General features: G+C 48.3%; 1 protein-coding gene across 30 annotated transcripts in view; it reads right to left on the bottom strand.

The window, feature by feature from the left end:
- NCOR2 (nuclear receptor corepressor 2) overlaps positions 1-21,296 on the bottom strand; it is a 373,900-nt gene that overhangs the window by 183,275 nt on the left and 169,329 nt on the right. For all 30 annotated transcript variants that reach the window (XR_010918232.1, XM_067539730.1, XM_067539728.1 and 27 more), the window contains 2 exons: positions 20,003-20,182; positions 11,153-11,266 (listed from right to left, as the gene is read on the bottom strand). Coding sequence is in view for 29 of the 30 variants with exons in the window: in XM_067539730.1 (XP_067395831.1) it covers positions 11,153-11,266; positions 20,003-20,182 (294 nt within the window). In the remaining variant the exon portion in view is untranslated. The remainder of the gene's footprint in view (positions 1-11,152; positions 11,267-20,002; positions 20,183-21,296) is intronic.

Consider the following 21,296-nt stretch of genomic DNA (forward strand, 5'->3'; position numbering starts at 1 on the left):
CAGACATGCCCCCGTCATGGCTCTAACAGGGCATTGCAGACAACAGAGCGCTAAAAACCCGCTGAGTTACACCCGGCGTAGAGAGCAGTTTCCTTTTCACCTCTGGCTGCTGGGAACTGCCTCACCAAAGGCACGAGTGCCTGCCAGCCTGAGGCACGCTGCGGCCCACGGAGCCGCCTCGCTTTCCACCAGGCTTCACGGCTCGCTTTGCATCTCCCCGCAGTGTTCAACTCCACGGCTCACATCTTGGGCCGCTGCAGAGGCCTGACCATCCTGCTGCCAGACCCACGGCAAATAACCTGCGGCGGGCTAACACGGAGTGTCTGGGATCCAGAGTCACTGAACTGTCTAGCGACGCTCCCGGAAGACGGGCCTTCACTGAGACGCTGCCGCTAACCTCCCTGCTCCGCCTTCCTCCTGGATCTCCCTCTCCCTCTCTCTGCACTACACTGCTGTTAGCCCTAAGGGGGAGCAGGAGCAAGGACAGAGCACAAAAAAAATCCTCCGGAGACCCTTATAAGGTGCTGCTGCATCCACAGTCCATGCTCTGGCCGGCTGTCAACAGCACCACTAGCATCTCCCAAGGGGGAAGGATGGTAATTCCCGCCCCCAACATCACTCCCGCCCCCAACATCACTCCCACTGGCCAGTACATCCTCCCAGAGTGCAACCATGGCTGCTCTTGTCCAAGCTCCAGGAGCCCGGGTGCCTCATACCTCCTACATCCCTACTGCCCCCCTGCTGAACGCTGGGCTGGCGAGCCCCAATTTAACTCTTTTGTTTCTCGCTGATTCTCTGCGGGATGGGGGCCCCCGGCCGATATCTGGATTATGCCCCTGAAACTGCTCCTGAAAAATAATGGTGACATCATATGTAAGAAACTCCGTGAGGGCCATGAAAACCTTCACACGACTCTAGAAATATTCATGGCACAGGTTTTTGATGGGACTCTCTGGGAACAAAAACCAGATTTTTCCATTTGCTGCAATTTGGCAGGGGTGGGGCGGCAGGGGATCCATTAGAGCAATTTACAGGCAACATGAGTTTCCTGCAGGGATCCCAGTCCAGCATCCTTTGACTCCCAAAGCTTCTAATATATGAGGGGTTAGTGAGCTTGGGTTTTGTGTGTGGGTTGTTTTTAAAAGGAAAAAAAAAAACCAAGCAAAGATGAGGAAACACAAAGTTATTTTGAGAAAGCGGATCTGAAATTAGGAGGAGGCGTTTTCCTGGAATTTTTCCAGCCACCGTTCTATATACACTCTCAGCTGCCACGGCTGAACCATGCTCTCAGGGTTATTTATAGCATTTCGTAGACAGCAAATCCAGCACTCAAAGCCAGGCCATACCTAGGAATGTAATCATTCCGTTTCAGGATCAGGCATGTCTCGCATGGAGACAAGCAAACCTCTTAAAGAGGCAGGCGAACACCCAGAGCAGCGCCGGGAAACATTCACAGCGTGACCACGGTCTGCCTTGGCCGTTTAGATAATGAATTCATCACCACAAGCTGGGTTGCAAGACTTGCATGTTAAAGCGGCAGGACAGATTCTGATCTCAGCTACAACGGTACAAAACAGAAGTAACTCCACTGAAGTCAATGCTGTCAAACTGATGTAAAGCTCAACTTAGAATCAAGTCTCATATATTCTGCAAAAGACAGAAAAAAGTACAGCTTCATTCATTAAAATGTGAAGGCCTCTCTTGAATATGCTGTCTTTTGCATTAAAAGACAGCTGGGACATGGTTGCAGCTGATCAATTCTGGCCCCATCTAGAAGGTTTTCATTTCTAGACACCGAGAAAGCCTTTATTATTTCCCAACTCCACATGCACTGCATCTGAAGTCAAAGCACTATGGCATTTTGGCATATTTTACTAGCTAAACAGAGTTGGGCCTGGCTCAAACTTGAATTGGAAACCTCCAAGGAAAACCTAGGATTCTGCAGGATGGGATTAAGCCAATTCAGTAGGTGGCAATCTTCTCTCTAACTCATGGCTTGTCTACACGAAAAACCCTGCAGTGCTTCAGTGTAGATGCTATCGACGCTGACAGGAGGGGCTCTCTTGTCAGTGTAAGTAATCCACCTCCACAAGAAGCACTAGCTTGGTTAGTGGACGAATTCTTTCATCAATTTAGCGCTGTCTAGGTGAGGATTTAGATCGGCTTAACTACGTCGCACAGGGGTGTGGATTTTTTATACCACTGAGTGATGTAATTGGCTTGATCTAATTTTCTAGCATAGACCAGACCTGAGTATTGGACCTATGTCCTCAAAAGTCAGATCCATAATCTGCTAGTCAGAACCGTCCGTCTGATCTCAACTGTTGGGATGGAGTTAGAGGAGAGAAGTAACTTCCTTCCAGGAATCAAGAAATCCCCTATAGCACTGATACAGCAAGGGTGGGGGTGGGGAGGTGTTTTTCTGGTCTTCTCAGTGACGCGAGCACTCTTGTGAAACAAAGGGACGTGTAATGTGTGGAATTCACATGGCCATCAATTGGTCCCACTGTTGAAGAGCTGAGAAGTTGCCTTTAATCAGACTTTTCAAGAGCATGTACCCCATTCCCTATGGGAACTCCCAGAACGAGGCACTGAGGGCACAGTGAATTCTGTGCTATTATTCTAGTTGCAAAAGCACAATTGGACAGTTTGAAAGAGCGTTACTGGAATTCTACCTAGCATGTGCTATCTGCAACGGGCTGTGCTGCAGACAACTACCTTTGTTTGCCAGTGACTCATCAAACATAATAAGAAAACTGGGGAAATGGGTCGTGTTGGAGATGTGCATTAATAATCCTCCCAACATTTCCTGTGCAGAGCGTGACTGACCGACTCATTTCTGTTCGTCTCCAAGTGCTTGTCTTTCGCTAGTCACTGTAAGTGGGTTTCTGTGGCTGAGTGTCTCGTACTCCATCACACAAAGTGATAGAGTGGCAGACCCACAAGAAGGGAGAAAAATATATCTCAATATCCTACCCAATGGTCTGCAAAGTTATATCCCATTCACTTCCAAATGAAAACTAAAATGCTAAGGAGGCCTTTGGAAGTGATGATAAAGTCTAGTCATCAGCACAATTATAAGAAAGCATCTCTGTAAATCTGGGAAGAGGCACTGTATAGTGTGCCTCTCTTTCCTTTCTTCAGAGCTACTGGGAGTTACTGCACTTAATGCAATTATTTCCAGCCCCTCTGAAAACCTAGGTTACATTATCGCTTGGTCTGGATGACTCTCAGTGGACAGAGAAATTCCCTTTCAACACACTTACTTGGAACTTCTGATCCCTGAGGAAGATAATAAATACACTGAGGGCAAAAGCCTATTTTGCTTTAAACCTCTGATAGAAAGCAAAACAGTACCAAGGTGCTGGGGCTTCTGAAGATTGAATTTTGTCTGTTTGCAAGAAATTTGCAATGCTAAAAGGATACTTAACTCATTTTTTTTAACAGCAATAAAGAGATTTTTTTTTCCGGTTTAACTGTTCCAGGGTAACATTCGAAAGGCAAACCTCACATCAGTGCCAGTAGGTGAAAACCTGAGGGTGAAACTGACCAGAAACAAAAGCGAAACCAATCAGTCTTTTTTGTTTAAATTGTCCAAATAAGCAGAGCTCAAAAAACAAAATAAATACATTAATAAATGGCACAAAGTAAATTAGATTTTTAAAATTCTTTCAGCTTTAACGTTCAAAAGGTTTGATAAGGGTGTATTTAACACAGGATTTTCACATTGACACTGTAGGCCTGTTTTATACTGGGCAGTATAAATCAGGAATAAGACCACTGAAGTCACAGTTACACTGGCATAAAACCACTGTGGGATCAAAATCACAACCCGTGCCCCAAAGGGCTAGTGGGTTAATCCTGTTGCAACAGAGAACCTAAATAGGGAACAAGAGACTAGATTAGTACTTGGGAACGTTGAAAGTTTTCATTTATTTATTCATTTATTTATGGAAGAAGCAGCAATGCTGAACATGCTTCATGAGGGCAAATGGATAAACGGGGAAATACACTCCATACATCCATAAGTGCAGTGGGGGGTGGGGGGGAAGGGAAGAGAGTATAAAAAATCCTTTGAATTTCAATTTTCCACCATAATGTTGTATTTATGGATACATAGCTGTGCCCTTCTGAAGGAACAAGCGCTGAGACAGAAAACAAATTAAAATTTAATCTTATTGATTTCCACAGACAATCCCAAGAGCCAAACAGACATGGTTGCCGGCTTCCACCGGCTGCACGGCATCAAACTCCGTTTTTCAAAAGCCTGACAAGCAAAGCACGAAAGGGCAAGCCGTGCCACAACCCATCAGCACCCGCACCTGTGACGCAGAACTACAGGATTTCCATCCAAACCCTCGGGCCTCGCGGTTCATCGCTGTCCCAGAGCAGCGGCACTGAACATAAAAAGCGGCAGTGAGCATCTTGACATTAACTCTTCCTCTCCAAAGAGAGAGAGAAGTGATGATGAGCGCAGCACTTGAAAGGAACGCGGATGTGCCGGTGATTGGCTGTCTTGGGGGGGGTGAGAGAAATGCTCAGGGCTGAATCCTGCCCTCAGATATAGCCATGCAACCCCAGAGCAGCCAGGATTTGACCCTCTCAACGCACTGCGCTCAGTGGAGAAAGGTGCCTGGCTTGAACTAGAGCTCCAGTTCAGACAGCAGCTTTTCGGCTCTGGACGCGAACTATCGCGGGGGGTGAAATATCCGAGCTCCGAGACAGGGACGAAATATCTGAAGGAGATGCAAGAACCTGGCTGCCCGGAGATGTGCTGTAAATATAGCTCTCTCCTTACATACACAAGCAGCTCTCCAGAGGAGATTTCAGGAAGAAGAGAGAGGAGGCAGATGCAGGGGTGAGCATGAGAGAGAGGGGGGTGGGCAAAGAGACAGTAACTGGGGAGGGGAGCGTGGGGGTGAGGGGAAGAATGAGAGCACCCCCCACATGCAGACTGAGATGGGCCCTGAGGGAGGCAGCAAGCCAGCAGGGGAGGAGGGGAAGGGAAGTCACAGCTAGGGCTGGGGAGCATCGGAGTTGGTCATCGAAAGGATTCAGCCACACCTTCCTGCCTCCGTCCCTGGCCCCTTCGCTTTGCACCGGGTTGTGGGCATGCACAGACAACGGTGGGGGCGTTCAGTGACGGGGAATTCCGACAGCAAAGGGACTCTGCAGAGAGAATCTTGCACCGCCACACCCAGTGCATTCCCCTGCTGCATGAGTGGGCTCCTGGCAGAGACAGCAGGGAGAGGGATTACTCACTGGAGCTGGGGAGCGTCCTCCAGGGCCCTGCCGAACGTGAGATAAACCAAACAAAAAATTGTGATGCGTTCTATTCAAAAAGTAAGTGGAAAAAACCCACCCAGCCCCGGCACTTAACAGGAGGCCTGGAATTTTTGCTTAAAACCAGAGTTACTCGAGGTCAGAAATGTGAAGCCAAACTGTCAGCAATGTCAGAAAAAAATATATGGCGGGAGGGGGAGAGATCGCCACTGAACAGCCTTGTAGAATAAAAACGTTATTAACAATACGCTCAGTGGATCTGCCCTGGTTATAGGGATTTCATGTGAAAATGACAGGGGAGGCTGCACTGAGACAATAATGCTGCCCAGAAGGGCTAATTACGAACTCGGAGATCCCTGCAGTGCCGCTCCTGTCACTGCTTTTCTCTCGGCAGCGAGCCCAAGGCGCAGGGAACGCTAACGTGTGAAACGAGCATACCTCAGGTGGCTGCGATGGCCATGGCCTCGTGTCCCCTCAGCAGCACGTCAAGCCGCGAATGTCCAATCAAGAGCAGGGTGCCATTAGCTCCCAAGGGACAACTGGTCAAAAGATCCGGAGTAACGTTTTCAAAAGGACTTAACGTGATTCGGGAGCTCGAGTCCCTACGTCACTTTGGAAAATGAGATTTAGGCACTCTGAAAATATCGCCCTTCGTGCAGTTGTGCTTTGGTCCTCACGTAGCAGCAAAAATGCTGGGCCACATTCTCAAGCGTGCATCTAGATACTTGTCTACATGGCGGGCTGCTGCACAGCAAACCAGGGTGCGCATCCACCAGCTTGCTGTATGCTAACGTCCACTCCAGTGCACTGAAAGTCCCGGAGCACAGTAAGCAAGCTGTGAAGACGTTCCTCTTCGGCCAGCTGGGAGGCTGTAGATTCACACCATGGTTTGCTGGGCAGATGAGCCCTAGAACTGCACCTGGCCACGTGACACACCTCTGTCTGTACACAAGGCCCACAGCCGTATGCACAATCCGGGTGGTCAGAGCAGTTATTGCACGTTATGGGCTTGGACACAAAAGGGGGTAAGGGCGAAATCTGGAGGCCCAATTTCCAACGCCCACTGGAGATGGAACAACAAGGCATCTCGGATCAATATACGCACAAGCGGAGATTTTCAAAGGTAAAATGGCAGTGAGATGAATGTCAAGGGCAACTGTTTGCCTCTCTGCCACTCATGCCTTTGAAAATGTCTACCTAAAAGCAAATGCAGCCAGTACAGCAAGAAAGTTCTCTCAGAACAAAGTCCATCAAGATCCTTGTGCATTTCTACCTTCTTCTTCAGTCAAATCTGCACAGCCATTTGTTTCTGGAATACAATTAAACTTGTCCAGTACACAGAGTCAGAAAGGGATGCCAGGTCAAATTTGCCAAAGATCATTACTCCCTCTGATGCAGACAGACCTCTCCAGCACACATGTAAAGTAGGGCACAGGCAGGAAAAGATGCACGATAGCGTTAAGGTGAATGTCAAAGGAGAGCCTGGATTCTGAGGAAAGCTTTGATGCAGACAACTCAACCTACACCTTATGCCCCTATGCACAGTGATGTTCCTCTCAGCCACTTACCCAATGCTGTGGTGGGAAGAAATGTAATTTCCTGATGAACCACGAGGCTAAAATTAGAATCCACTCACCCCTGAAGAACCACAGCTAAAATGAAAGTAGGTCACACAATAGCCAGCTAACTTGTCCTCCCAGAATCTCTAGGGTTGAGTCCTTCCATAACCTCCTCTCTCTCAGACAGCGTTTGGTATCTCCGCAGTTAGTGGTGTAATCACATGACACACACACCCCCAACCGTGCCTGACACAACCTATAAAGGGGGTGGGGGACTGACTGACACACACACACAGGGTGAAGCAGAGACTCCAGTTCATGAAGAACTGTTTGGGGGTGGAGCACCAATCTCTTGCTCTGGCTTTTAAACAAGTGCCTGGTTTTCCTCCTCCTGAATTCAGAGGGATGATCAAGGGACACATTATCACCGCAAAATACAGAGAGAGATTCAAACTTTCCCACCCGCCCTGGAACAGCCCGTCTCAGCTGCCTGACTGGCTTGTATCAGCCTTGGGCATGAATATCTTTCTACTTTCTATACCTTAAAAAAGACAGTTTCTCTCTCCCCCTCCCACATGAATCAACAACTTATTTTAGTACTCAAAAGAAGGATACTTAGCTCCCCCAAACCCTCCAGCAATTGACAAGTAGCCGCTCTACATCTCAGCGGGGAGGCGTGATTAGGCTACGTGCATCACTACAGTAATTTTCTTCCTAACGATGCACCGAATGGTATTCATGTTCAGCACTGTTTCTGAAACTCGGCTTTATGGGGTTATGCTTCAACTCTGTGATCTCCTTCTATGATTCCACCACTATGAAGGATGTGGTAGGAACACCTTTTACTGCTAGAAACTTGCAACTCAGCCTCCACTATCCGCTCTGTGTGGACTCTAATAATCAGCAGCTAATAAGAGATCTCAGCACTCTACAGACCACCGTGTAAATCCTATTGTTATCAAGAACAAGTGAAACAAATTCAATAAATACTCTAGACTTCTTCTATTCTACTTTATTCAGCTTCTTACACTATGTCCACCACCATGGTATCCCAACGCCTCCAGCTCTTACAAATGTGTTTTGCTCTTCACTGAGTTACCTTTATTTTGCCAACCTCTCCCTGGTACTGAGCACCCAAGGAAGTTAAATGAAAGCCTGAGAAAAGGCAGTGATGGTCATGAACAAGAAAGGCAGCACGGGGGTGTGGGGGGAGAAGCAGAATCTCGTGGTAGGTCCCAACTGCTGGAAGTGGCCTGAAGGACAATCTTGAAGGACAAACCATTCCGAGGTGCTGCAGCGAAAAAGGGGTGAGCAGAATAAGCACAAGCCTTGCCCGGTGTGTTACCAGAGCACCAGATGCAAGACTGATTGGATTCATACATATGTTCATGCTGCATGTGCCACGAATTTGGTTCCCACCTCACGCCCTCCTCAAAAGGCTGCACCACTACATTTCCCGGCAGCTGACATCTCTAGGCTGGCAGCCTGCTGGGCCTTCTTTAATTTAAATTAAAAAAAAAGATGGGTGTTTAAGTTTTCTATCCAGAGACTGATAGTAACAGAGCTATACGCGGAAGAAGAGTGTTAGTCAGTCATCCAGTGTCAGACTTGACCTCCGTTTGATCCACACCCATTTAGAATGAGCACACTCGATTGTGATGGTTAATAGCAAAACTAAAAGCCGGGTTTGGGGCAGGAATGCGAATCAGTAATACCAGGGAATGAACTGCAGAACAGACCAACTGAAACCACAAACTAAGGACTGGAGCCGTCATGCTCAGTAACCATTTGCTCTCAACGGCACCTTTAAACTCACATTGTTCTTCGCAGTCTTTCCAGCACTGTCCACTAGACAGTTCAGTGACCCCAGCAGCCCCAAGAAAGCTGGACAGGCAATATTGTCACTTCGTGCTGTTTGAATCACGGGATTTCCAACAGAGGACGCTCTTCCCAGGACAGTCCAGCTCCACCTGCCCCTCCTGCTGCAAAAATCCAAGCATACCCCTCCACTGTGCACCGGGCCAGTACACGGAAAGCGTGACTCCTAAGGCTTGGAACCTGCTTCCTCAGCCCAGAGGCCATGACACCACTCTGTCTTCTATCCAGTCCCTTCTGAAATCATCACTGTAACGTTTCAGTTACCCAGGTAACCCTCTATCTAATTATCAGACCATGAAACAGAGACAACCAATCCCTCCTGCCCTACAGTTCCAACCAACCCAACATGCTCAAAACTCCACCCAAATCTTCCCCAACGTTGGTGCGAAAAGCTCTCTCCCCTAAGTGACTGCAGAATCCTGCAGTCCTCAACTTTGTCTTCCCGTCTACCTGTTGTTCTTGTCTTACCCTAAAGCAGAAGGAATTCGGGTAGGGATTATGGCCAAGATTCTCAGACGTGACCGGCTATGTTGAGTGCACAACTGAGGATTCAAAGAGGATCAATTTTCAGGAAGCACTTAAGCACTTGCCCTCTGAAACCCAGCCCCTTCAAGGTGCCTCAAGATGGGCCTCTGTCTTCATACAGTTCCATCAAGCATCATGCAATATCTAGGTGTTTACATGAGTAATAAAGAATGAGAACTGTGCCAAAGTAATTGCTTTACCTCTGAGCAGTGCCATGGCCATGTAATCTTTAAAAGTCAGGCACCTGGAGTTCTGCAGCTCACAGTAAATTCAAAGGACTCGCAATTCTAAACAATTAGCGGCTAGTCACTTTCCTTTTATGCCCGACACCTAAATTAAAATGAATGGGCTTGATTATCTACAAAAGGACCCAATTTTCTAGTGTCAATGCAAAACACGCAGCAAGATTCATTTCTCCGTAGGCCTCAATGGCAGGCAATGGCTGTGTTTAATGAATTAGCAGTCAAGGAGAGTTACACTATGTCAGCAATTCCAACACGCCTTTTATTAAAGTTTGCTGCAGCGTTAAAATTCCACAGATCCAGCACTGATTTGTGTCAATCTCCTTTCTATTCTCCAGGCCCCAGTTTAAAGTGTTAAAAACCCGGACCACGTGGTCCTTTACATCTTCCCTTCACCCTAAGGCTCTCGAAGCCTGTTTTGCATAATCACACTCATGATTAGCACTGGATTCCCCAAGTGCAAGGGGTTGGCAGAGCTAGAAAAGCCACAGGCCCTGCTCTGCACCATGGTTCTTCAGAAAGCAAATAAAGGGCAAACTAATGCAAGGATTTTTTCAATGTTTCCAGGCTGGTGACCCCTTATTGAAAGTCACAAATGTTTGCAGCACCCTCACATTTACTGCAGAAGAGTAAAAACATGAATCGATTACATTATCGAGGCTTATTATTGTTGTACCTGTATGAGTTTTGAGAGGCTGACAGAGCGTCCTTGGCCTTGAAGGGTAAGAGTGTGTGGGGAGAGGACGTTTTCTATGCTTTAGATTGTATTAAAACATTAAAGATCTCACAACACGCCCCACGGGAGTGTCCTATAAGAGCAGCCACGGAGCTCAATAGGAACCACGCACGCCAGACAGGTGCAGAACACTAGCGATAACCTCTTAGATAACCACCAGGACACCAAAATGCTTTCCATATGGCACAGGCCAACAATGGGAGTGGCCGGTGCTAGGCACCTCTGAGAAGCAGGCCACTTCCATCCAGGTGCCTAAATATGGGATTTGGACGGCCGAAGCACCCACGTTTGAACGTTAGACTCAATGCTGTGCTTACAAGCTGCACAGAAGGGCTGTCATCACCGGGGGGCAAAGAGGCAGCCAAGGGAGCACCCCACCAGTACATCCAGCTGTGGGAGGGGAGTTTTGGATAAAGTTACCAGGCTGACAGAAAGCATCGCAGGATCTGTGCCGCCCACACAGACCAGAGAGCGTCTACGTTTCTAAATGGTCATCCTACAGTTCCACATGCAGTAGTTCAAGAACCCAGCCTACCGCAGGAGACGTCACGTCGAGTTGATCGTGTTTCAGGGCATCATTCTAGCTATTTCAAATCCAAGGCTTATCCCACTAACCCTTCGCCCCCTCCCACAACAGAGCACGCTACAGAGAGCTGCACTACGCAGTTAACACCTTTTGCTCCGGCTGCTCCAGTCAACATCCACCAAACATGATCTTTGGCAAGTTCCACAGGAGATCATGTGCCAGGTAGGCGATTTGCATGCAAACAGCAGCCAGCAATCCAGATCCCCCTCTCAATTGTTACAAGCAGTCATTTCCTGACGATAACACAGGCAACACCAGCTGAGCAGGGAGTGCGTCTCCACAGCACAACCGCCACGCTAACACCTCAGTCAGTTCAGCAAATGCCAGTCGGTAAGTGACTTACCCTGTTCTCATCATAGATTATCTGCACTAAGCTGCGGTGCTTGGACTCAATAGGTGGGGGAGAGATTGGTTTCTCAGGCTCTGGTGGTTTGGCTGCTTCCTCCTCCAACTGTTGCTGTGAAAGGTTGAAAAGAAGAGAGGAAAAAAGAGTGAGTGGTTCAAAAAAAAGGAACTCTCCACCGCTATGCCTGACATAGCAAACGTAACCCTAAACCATTTCCTGTGAGACATCAGCGAGACAATGGGGCTAACCGGAGGGGAGAATAGCCCGTTGACATTTCATGTCGCCTTAGCCCGGATGTTTTCTGGCCACAAACAGTGGGGGGGAAAGTGGCCCTCTTGGAGCGAGCCGGTGCATCTCAGCTAGAGATGTGACGTATAAAAAATAGCTTAATGAAAATTCCAAGAAGGAAAAACATTTCTCAGAGCAGCAACGTTCCTTGTTTACGTCTTGCTTTGGAGCTGCGCTGTTTGCCACTCTCACCTTTAAAGAGAAGTCAGGGCAGCAGGGTGTTTCTTGAACTCTTTTGGTTTAATAGCCCACTGTTGATTTACTAGTTTTTCCACTTGAATGAGATGCCTTCTGTGGTTACGTGTTATTATTATTCTTTTTCTAACTACAGTGGGGCCTCAGAACCTCAGTCATGGCACAGGGCTCCATTGTGCTAGGCACTGTACAGCCAAGCATCAAAGACAAAGCATCAGAGAGTTCACTGCAAGCGGAGGAAACAGACACATGGGGTGGGGAGGATGAGGTGACACCAGGACGAAGAGAGTCCTGCAGACAAGCGGACGTCTCAGCTCTCCTACCCAGTGCCAGACGGGAGTGAGCCAGAGGCAGGATGTAAGGAGGGGTTCAGAAAAGCAGCAGAGGGCAGCTGTCGGAGTCTCAAAGGGGAGTACGCCCCGGGCATAAAGGGCAGCATCAGGAGACAGGGCAGAGATGATGGTGGGAAGCGGGCAGGCATACCACTGAGACAAATTTCGCGGCTGTATATTACTAAGGAGCCCAGAGGCTGGGTCTCAATAATCATTAGGGGCTCAGACTCCCCTGCCCGCGAGAGAGATTGCCGCGTACAGGCAGCTGAATGTAGATCTCTTTTCTAAACCGGAGGGAGTGGCAGTTCCCTTGGTTTTGAGTCACAGCCTTACCCTAGCTGTAAAACTGAGCTGCCCAAACGCCATCTGCTGAGAACCATCTGGACAACCAAGGAGGAGCCCAAAAGCCACGCCCAAACTTCCAGCTTTGACCAATAGCGAAATGAGCACAACCCTGACAGTCACTTAGATGGGAATGCTCCCAAGACGAAGAGAAGCAGCACCTTGTTTGAGCTCACCAGCGATAAAAACCTGCCCTCAATCAGCTCCCGCAGAGACAGGCAGAGCGTGGCCACGAGCCACATTTCAGGACCCGCAGGCGGCACCTGGCCTTTGGGGCAGCCCTGCCGTGGGGCATGCACGCCGTGGGGAGTGCTAAAGAAACATGAACTTTGGCATCGCATAAAATCAGATGGGCACAAAACGAGGGCTGAAATGCTCCCTGCAAAGGGAATGAGTTGTGCAAGGAGTCAGAAGTGAAGCTGGAAGAGGCTTTGAGGATGTTAATTTAGCACCATCAACACAATAAAAACAGCATCCACCTATCCTTTGTCCCACCACCCCAGCCCCAACGCCAGAGGAAACATATACGGGCCTTGCAGGTTGATCTCAAGATCCAATAGCCTAGGTTTCTGAGGGACAAAAGGCGGGTTCCATTTTCCTTTTTGGAATATGGCCCCTTCCCTTTTAAACCAGGGGACCACTGGCTCAGGAGTCTCCACTGATCACAACTCTGGCAGCCTCCATGGAGAGAGAAGTGGTTCCCCAAAAAGACAAGACCTAGGCCGCTTAAAGCTTAACGGTCATGACCAACATCTTAAACTCCACCTGAGAACTCATCAGCAACTAGGGTCTTGATGAACTACTTCCCCCGGGGCTTAGGGCTAGTCTATACTTACAAGCGTACAGTGGCACAGCTGTACTCATAAGAGCACTTGTTTAGCTGCATTATGTCGACAGCAGAGCGCTTTCCTGCCGACATACTAAAACCACCTCAACGAGCGGCGGTAGCTATCTCAGCAGGATAGCATCTCCTGCCAACATAGCGCTGGCCACACAAGCGCTTATGCTGACAACATTTATGTCACTCGGGGTGTGGTTTTTTCACACCCCCGAGGGACAAAAGTTTCACCAGCATAAGTGCTAATGTAGACAAGGCCCTACAGCGCACTTTTAGTTCTTTGTTCAACTAGAACCTCTTCCAAACAGAGTTGGGCCCAAGCAGCATAGTTCCAATCCAGATCAGAACTCTGCCAATGTGTTTGGATCCAGGCTTTGGTTCGAGGAATGAAAGGCACGCGCTATTCTCATATTAGAAAAGATGTCCTTTACAGTCCCCAAAACTACAAACTCGAAACAAAAACACCACAGATTAATTTAAAAAAAAAAAAACACAAACACAAACACAAACCTCCCCCCCTCAAAAAAAAACCAATTTCTATCCAGGAAAAGATTTGGGTAAAAACTCTGGAAACTTTGGTGTCTCCACAAAAAGTTTTCAAAGTGGTCAAATTGTTCTAATTGGTTTAAGACAGACGATTTGATTCAAATCAGGAAATGAACGTTTGCCTGTAAGCGGAGGCTCATTAAAGGCAGTTCCTTAACAGCAAAACCACCACCCCTGTTCTAGCTGAAATACAGTGAAGAATTACAGTCTCTAGATGTCCATGGCCACAATACTGTACAAATCATTAAAGGGGCAGGCCCACCAGTTGGAGTGTATGAACTAGGAGGTACTTCTCCTCTGTGCTCTCTGAGCCTGTGTCTACACTTGCCGTCAAATTCGGTGGCAGTTGATGGGAGATATACAAGCTACGTAAAGTAGCTTGCATATCTCCCGTCGACTTCCTAACTCCTACTTACCGCAGCGTCTTAAGTTCGCTGCGCCAACGGGAAATGCACTCCCGTCAATGCAGCGTTACTCCACCTGGTGGAGGTGGATTAATAGCGTCGATTTCCGGGTCGACTGAGTGGATCTCCACTTCTGTTTTTTTGCTGCCGTCAGTCTAGACATACCCTGAGATTACAAGCTGACCAATTTAGCAATTTAGCCAGCAACAGCTTCCCTTGGAATTTCTGGAAAATGGCAAAGCAAAACAGGTCAAGGTACTCAGACATGAACAAGGATGGATCTTAAAGATCTGCTGCAAAAAAAAAAAAAAAAAAAAAAAAACACAGGCTGGCACTGTGTGTGACCTTTACAATCAGAAAATCAGGCTGAACCTTGACAGTGACACGCCAACCCCACACCTCACGCAACAGCTGCCTGCAACTTCCCTCTTCTTCTAAAGTGAAAATCTGCAGTGACTTCAAGGTCACACAAAGCCCAGTCATTAGCAACACCATAAGCTTCCCTCTTCTCCTAAGGCTAATCCGTTTCTAAATGAAGGCATCACCTCTTTCCCTTCCCCAACTACAACAGTGGTATAGTAATACCGATACTCAACTTGCAGTGCGAATGGGCAGCACGCAGAGATGCCTACCATTTGTTCAAGTTGCATGAGGAATGAGCTGCAATAGCTTTGACTGTGCCTGGCTTTTCCAGTCTACCATGAAGCTAGTCAGCTTTTGGAATGGTTGCCCCTACTCAGAGGTAGATATCATTTAATGTTCATGTTTAATCCAGGCACATGCCACTTCCTGGGTAGAAATCACCAATGACTAGTCTACACATACAAGCACATGGCAACTTAAACAGAAAGAAATAGGGTTTCTAGCTCAGGAAATCTATTTCTAAAAATTATTCTAAGAGGCTGAGAAACAGCAGACAAAACTCAGCAGGGGAATTGCTCTTCACCATGATAGACCTATCTGGCAGATTTGGCAAACAGTCCTAGTCTTACAGGAGGTCCCCTAACGGTGCCACAATGCTACAGGCAACCACTGGCTCCATCTTTGCCAGCAGGTGTCAGTGTTGCACTTCAGAAAAGCCTTTTGGAGTGCCCACGAATTCAGGTGACTTAGAAAACATTTCCAAAGAAAGAAATCCCAGCAACTTTTTTGGTCAAGATCCAGGAATAAATGCATGGAGATTATCCTTCCTTGTTATAAAAGGGGCAGCTAGTGGGAGAAGTGAAAGAGATTTACACATATGAAAAAGAAGTGGCACGTGAATAAAGTTGGGGAGGGGGGCAGGGGCTGGACAAAGCAGCTCACTGGCGCATTGGATTTCAAGAAAGGCAGGCTCCCGCTGCTAAAGACTTTGCTTCACCAAAACCCCTCCTGCCAGCCAAGGCCTGCGAGAGCCTTCATTGCCATTTTTGGAACTATGAAGAAGACACTGTTGCTGCCTTTTTCTTTGTGTACAAATGTACTCAATTATCTCTAGAAGACCTCCCAAGGACAGAGGGAAAATGCATTAAGACATTAGGGTTTCGTACAACTCCCCCTCTGCTGTACTGTTCAGTCAAAGAAGAGTGGAATCTGGCGAAAAGCTTTTGTTTGCTCTCTCTCGTGCTCTTTAAAAGCTGATGACTCAGATGCCCACATGGACCAAATGTTCTCAAAGCGTTTCAGACAGGTACTTCTGCGCGTTTTTTCCCTGCACCTCTCAAATATTTTCTCTTGCACTGAATCCAAAAAGGCCAGGTGTACAGAACTTCCTTAAGGGAAGAAAGGGAAGGCCACAGTCAATATTGGTAACTGATGACACACCAAGCAACAGAACCACATGCAAAGAAAAAGGGAGAGGGGGATTTATCTGGCAGCAGCTACTTTTGCCGCCTTCATAACTACCCTGAGCATTTTCAGAGGATTTATAAAATCAACGGCAGGGGGAAGAAATGATACAAACAACAAAAGCCTTTTCTCTCCAGAAGGACAGCCTGGTTCTGAAAAGTGCTGCAGGTTCCTGCAGCTCTCTCTAATTTCAATCTGTGGGTAACCCAGAAGTTCTGGAGAAACCAGGCTGCAAATCCATCTGCTGCAAGGACACCAGTCCCCACAGTTACTGTGCAGTATTCCCCCAATTACTCAGGGTCTCTCTCTCCTCCCCCCTCCCTCCAATCCAAAGTAAAATGACAATCTGGTTTTGCTTTCCCAGACTCACTTTGAGGTAAGACTGACCTTCCACTAGAAAACAAGCCAAGCTCCGGGGCCATGCTTCACTACGCCCTCGGTAAAGCCAAGTGGCTCAATAAGGCTCTAACTAAGCGGAGCCTGTTGTTTTCAACAGGCTAAATCCCCCTTCACTGCGAGCTGAATGGGGGACGGGCACCAGTATTGTGTAAAGGTCGCTGGACCAGACATCCGTTGGGAGTTTTCTGGAGCACAGGCTTCTCTTTAAAAGGTCGGTGCGAAGCGCCAGCTTATTTCCTGAGACTGGCGTGGGGAGCCAAGCCAGCCGCAGAAGGGCCCAACCCTGCAGAAGGGGCAGGCGCCCGGTGCAGCATGCCATGCTGCAGCCCGTTTGGGCCAGTCTGCAAGGCGAAGCAGCAGAACCAGGCAGTATGGACGGAAATCTCTTGGGCCACTCTTGCAGCTCCTATTCCAACTTCTCTCCAGGCTTCAGTGAAGGGGGCCCGGCCCCAAAGCTGATGCATCTGGCTGGTTCCCCAGCTGCCAGAATAGCCTCTTGGACCACGAGAGCTAGGCGTAAGAGCAAAGCAGGCTTCAGTCTCTATCAGCAGAGAATGAAAAGATTGCTCAAAGCCATCTCTGACCCCTTCTGCCCCCACACACCCCTCCATCTGCTCCTCTGCCGAGCAGGAGTTTAAAGCTGACATTAAATTCCGAGTGTGCCTTTGAACTCGGACTTTATCATTCTGCTGCCATTGCCCCAGCAGGTCTGTCTTTAAAGGAACCAGCCTTCCAGCTGCAACGGTCCCCAGAATCCTATTGCTCTCAGTCCTTCTGGGGGGGCCAGACTTCACCCAACTCCCAAACAATAAAACAAGGGAATCCTCTGTGGTTTTAATCACTCCAGATGTTCCAGCTGCACCAATGAAAATGCAGCTCTGGGGCCATTCATTTCACCTGGCATCACAGCTGCTTCTTAGCCCTCTTGGCTCCCTTCCCTTCCCCCCCTCCCTGCCCCTTTGATACCTCTGTGGGGAAAGCAACTGAAAACAGGTGTCTAGGATTAATTAAACCACACTGTTTAAAAACAAAACCAAACTGTCCTGATTCCACTTATGAGTGGAATGGGGAGGCATCTGTTAACCAAAAACTAAGCTCATTCATAACAAAAAGGGGCATTTGGGATGGTCTTGCATTAAAAATACTACAGAGCTTGGTTCTGTGCCAGCTACAGTACAGCCGGGGGAGAGCGCGTGAGCGTGCACGCACGAGTGTGTGCACGTGAAAGGAGAGGAGTCTCTTCAGTTGTTTTATTGCACTCATTATTCCCCGTGGCCTGTGCCATTTCTGCAGAATTTGGGAGGAACGTCAGCAACTTGTTTTTCCTCTAGAGCATGGTAATAGGCCCAGCTTTCCATTCAGAATGACAGCCCAATTATCCAGCCTCCGTAATTCATAAATTCCAGGGCACATGCACATCAGCAGAGATGGCTCATCTCTGGGGCGGTTTGGGATTAGCAGTCATCAGGGAGCATTACAGAGCTTTCTGACGCGTGGGAAGTAACAACTGGTAAGAGGGAGACACTCAGAGAACTGCTTTGCTTTAGGCACTGAAAAACCTTTATAAAAAAACAGGCAGTCATTGAGCTTTTGTCATGTTAATCTCTTAATGGGTTTATGGCAATCTCACGCCTGGCAACAATAAACTTGTGATGTGCTGGTGGAGTCTTCTAAACGGCAGTGCTCTGCTCCACAGACAAGGAAGGATGGTCCATGGTTAGGGTACTAACCTAGGATTTGGGTGTTCTGGGTTCAATTCCCTGCTCTGCCACAGACACTCTGTGTGACCTTGGGCAACTCACTTAGCCTCTCAGTGCTCATCTGCAAAATGTGAACAACAGCCATCTCTGCCCCACGGGGATGTGTGAGGATATGTACGTTCAAGACACTCATGTATCCAGATACTACGGTAACGAGGGCCAGATTCCTACTGTGAAAGCTCTCCCTAGAGTACAGGTGCACGCTTACCTAAGACCAGCAGTGGGATTTGATGCTAGCCAGATATGGTCCCTTTTCCCACCCTCTCAGTTGACTGCTGGAAGGGAGACATCCAGGCAAAGCCCAGAATCCTCTGCTTTGTCTGCCTGAGCCTAGCACAGGGATCAGGGTAACACTCAGGGCAATACAGCACAGACACGGCAGCAGGAGCTGCAGGTTAGGTCACAAAACAGCAGGGAGTGGTGGTCCCAAGTCCGCCACTAGTGCGGGGCTGCCCTACCGTGCCAGCACACAAAGCATCTTCAAGCTACAAAAAGATCTCTTGATATTGCGGCTTTATTTTGGGACACGGACACGGACACACACACACACACCAGGGGAAGGAGGAGGACAGGACGAGGGGGGAAACAATTATTCCAGAACTACCAAGCATTCGGAGCCGCTATCTCCTGAACACACACCACCATGAGGCCAGAACGAGACAAACTGCAACCTATGATGCAATCCTGAGGCTTCCATAGGCAGAACGGATGAGGTTTTAAATGGCCGTGGCATTGCAGAAAAGCTAATCCCCTCCTGAGACTCAGTGTGGAAATAGCCAAGTGCTGAATTCTGCCTTCTGTTCCACTCACGCGTGAGCATGCTCAGGTGTAACCAAGGGCAAATTTAAAACCAGAGCATAGTAGCATTTTTTCTTAACATTTCCCATCCTTTCACTACCTGCAGCGCAGCTCTAGCAGCATTACCACCGGGGGAATCTAGTTGGGAGGAAAGGTTTTGGGATTATAACGCACAGGATTGAGGACCTGTTGTTAGCTCTGCCACCCCCTTCTTGTGTGACCCTGGGCAAGTCCCTGGGCAACAAAACTGATTAAAGGTCTAGAAAACATAGCCTACGAGGCAAGACTGAAAAAACTGGGTTTGTTTAGCCTGGAGAAGAGAGGACTGAGAGGGGACACAGTAACAGCTTTCAAGTACATAAAGTACTCCTTGTTACAAGGGGGAGGGAGGAAAATTGTTCTTCTTAATCTCTGAGGACAGGACAAGCAGCAATGGGCTTACACTGCGGCAAGGGAGCTTTAGGTTGGACATTAGGAAAAACGTCCTAACTGGCCGGGTGGTTAATGACTGGAATAAATTGTCTAGGGAGGTTGTGGAATCTCCATCATTGGAGATTTTTAAGAGCAGGTTAGACAAACAAATGTCAGGGATGGTCTAGATATTACTTAGTCCTGCCATGACTGCTGGCAGGGACTGGACTAGATGATCTCTCGAGGTCCCTTCCAGCCCTATAATTCTATGATTGTAAGTCACTTAATTTCTCAGTGCCCATCTATAGAACGGGGATAATAATGTTTCCCTTGACCCCCCCACCTTTGTCTGTCTTGTCTATTTGGATCGTAAGCACCTTGTGGGAAGAGACTGGCTCATACTAGATGTGTATACAGTACAGCACCATGGATCCCTGCTCTTGGTGCTACTGCGGTATACACAATACTACCAGTGCAGATGGGCCAGTGCGTTGTCTAGGGGAAGTCTAGATGACGTGGTGGTTAAAGAGCTAGCAGTTGCCTGTGCCTTATGAACAGTAGCTGCTGCAATTGCTGCCACAATGGAGCTGTGCACGGCCACACCTCGGCAGACATCAACATACGGTCTGGAACCGACGGTAGGACGTTATAGGGAAGCGCGGATGCTGTGACAGACATACAGTTCCATCAGCGCCGGGCCATCTTACCTGTTTCTTTTTCAGCTTGGAGATCTGCTGTTCCACCATGGTGATCTCCCGATCCACTCGGTCCATGTTCTGGATCAGCTCCTCCTTCGAAAGCCTGGATGGTAATAGCTCCAGCTCCGAGTCAGGGTGGGCAGGGCTGACCGGAGACACTGGTTCCAGCTTGCCTGTCAGGCCTCGATCCTGTGGAGAGCAAGAACAATCAGATCAGCCATTGCGCCGGAGAATTCAGCGCCCTTCCTCACATGCGTGTGAAAATGCCGACTTCCCTGGCCACTTCCCAACCCTTTAGCATGGGCACTTCAAAGACCCTGGTACACTAAACACTGGCCGCATCTCCCAGTCACTCTACCAACTTCACTGGCTCCCCACAGAATAGCAAGTTAAACTCCAGGGAGTGAGAGGGTGGCCCTCACCTTTCTTGGTCCAGTAGCATGGATGACCATAAAGGCCACTCACTTTGGGACTACACGCTCCGTCAGCGAGCACACCCCTATAGGAATCACAAAGCCATCAACTTCAAGGGAGTCCCATGCAATTCGTTCTAAAAGAATTTCAGAAGCCTCCCAGAGAGGAGAGAGAAACCCAGTCCACTTGGGAGGGGGAGGAAACTTGCATGCTTGTTAATTTGGGGAGGAGCTCAGATACTAGGGTGCTGGGTGCCCGATAACTAAGAAAAAGGAGACGTGGTAGATGAGAGTAGGTCAGATACAATAGGCAGAACTAATGACAAATGTGTGTACACAGACTGGCGGGAGTGGTATCAGAGCTCTGAAGGCCTCAGGTCAATGAGACTCGTCAGAAAAGAAACGTGGTGGAACAAGACAATTTAGAAGAGTTTCAAAGAATAGCTCTAATTAGGATGGCGTTTGACTGGGGGTGGGGGGTGGGTAGAAGGAACCACTCTGGGGGAAAGCTCAAAATGTTCAGCATTTCTGATTTCTCCCAAGCAAAGCAATAGTTTAGCTGCTACTAATTAGTCAATATCCCCAAACTGTCTGAGAACAATAATCCTGCTTTCCTACAGCGCCCAAAGATCTCAAAGTGTCACTACCGATATAAAGGATCTGTTCACCCACCACTGAAATGAAGCCACCTCTGGGCTGAAGCACAGCAGCTGTTTAACATCACGTGGCAATGCAACAAGAAGTTGAGGAGCGGCAATTAGCAGCAGCTCATCCCAACGGAAGTAGCGCTTGGCACACAGGAGTCTGCCTGCCTCTTAACTGCAGCAACTGCTCGTACATGCACCTCCTCTTTCACACGCACTGTGGACCTTTGAGGACCTTCTTGCGTC

The sequence above is a fragment of the Emydura macquarii genome, unplaced genomic scaffold (genome assembly GCF_026122565.2).
Source record: "Emydura macquarii macquarii isolate MOO-44397 ecotype Brisbane River unplaced genomic scaffold, CSIRO-AGI_Emac_v2 contig_554, whole genome shotgun sequence".
Lineage (NCBI taxonomy): Eukaryota > Metazoa > Chordata > Testudines > Chelidae > Emydura > Emydura macquarii.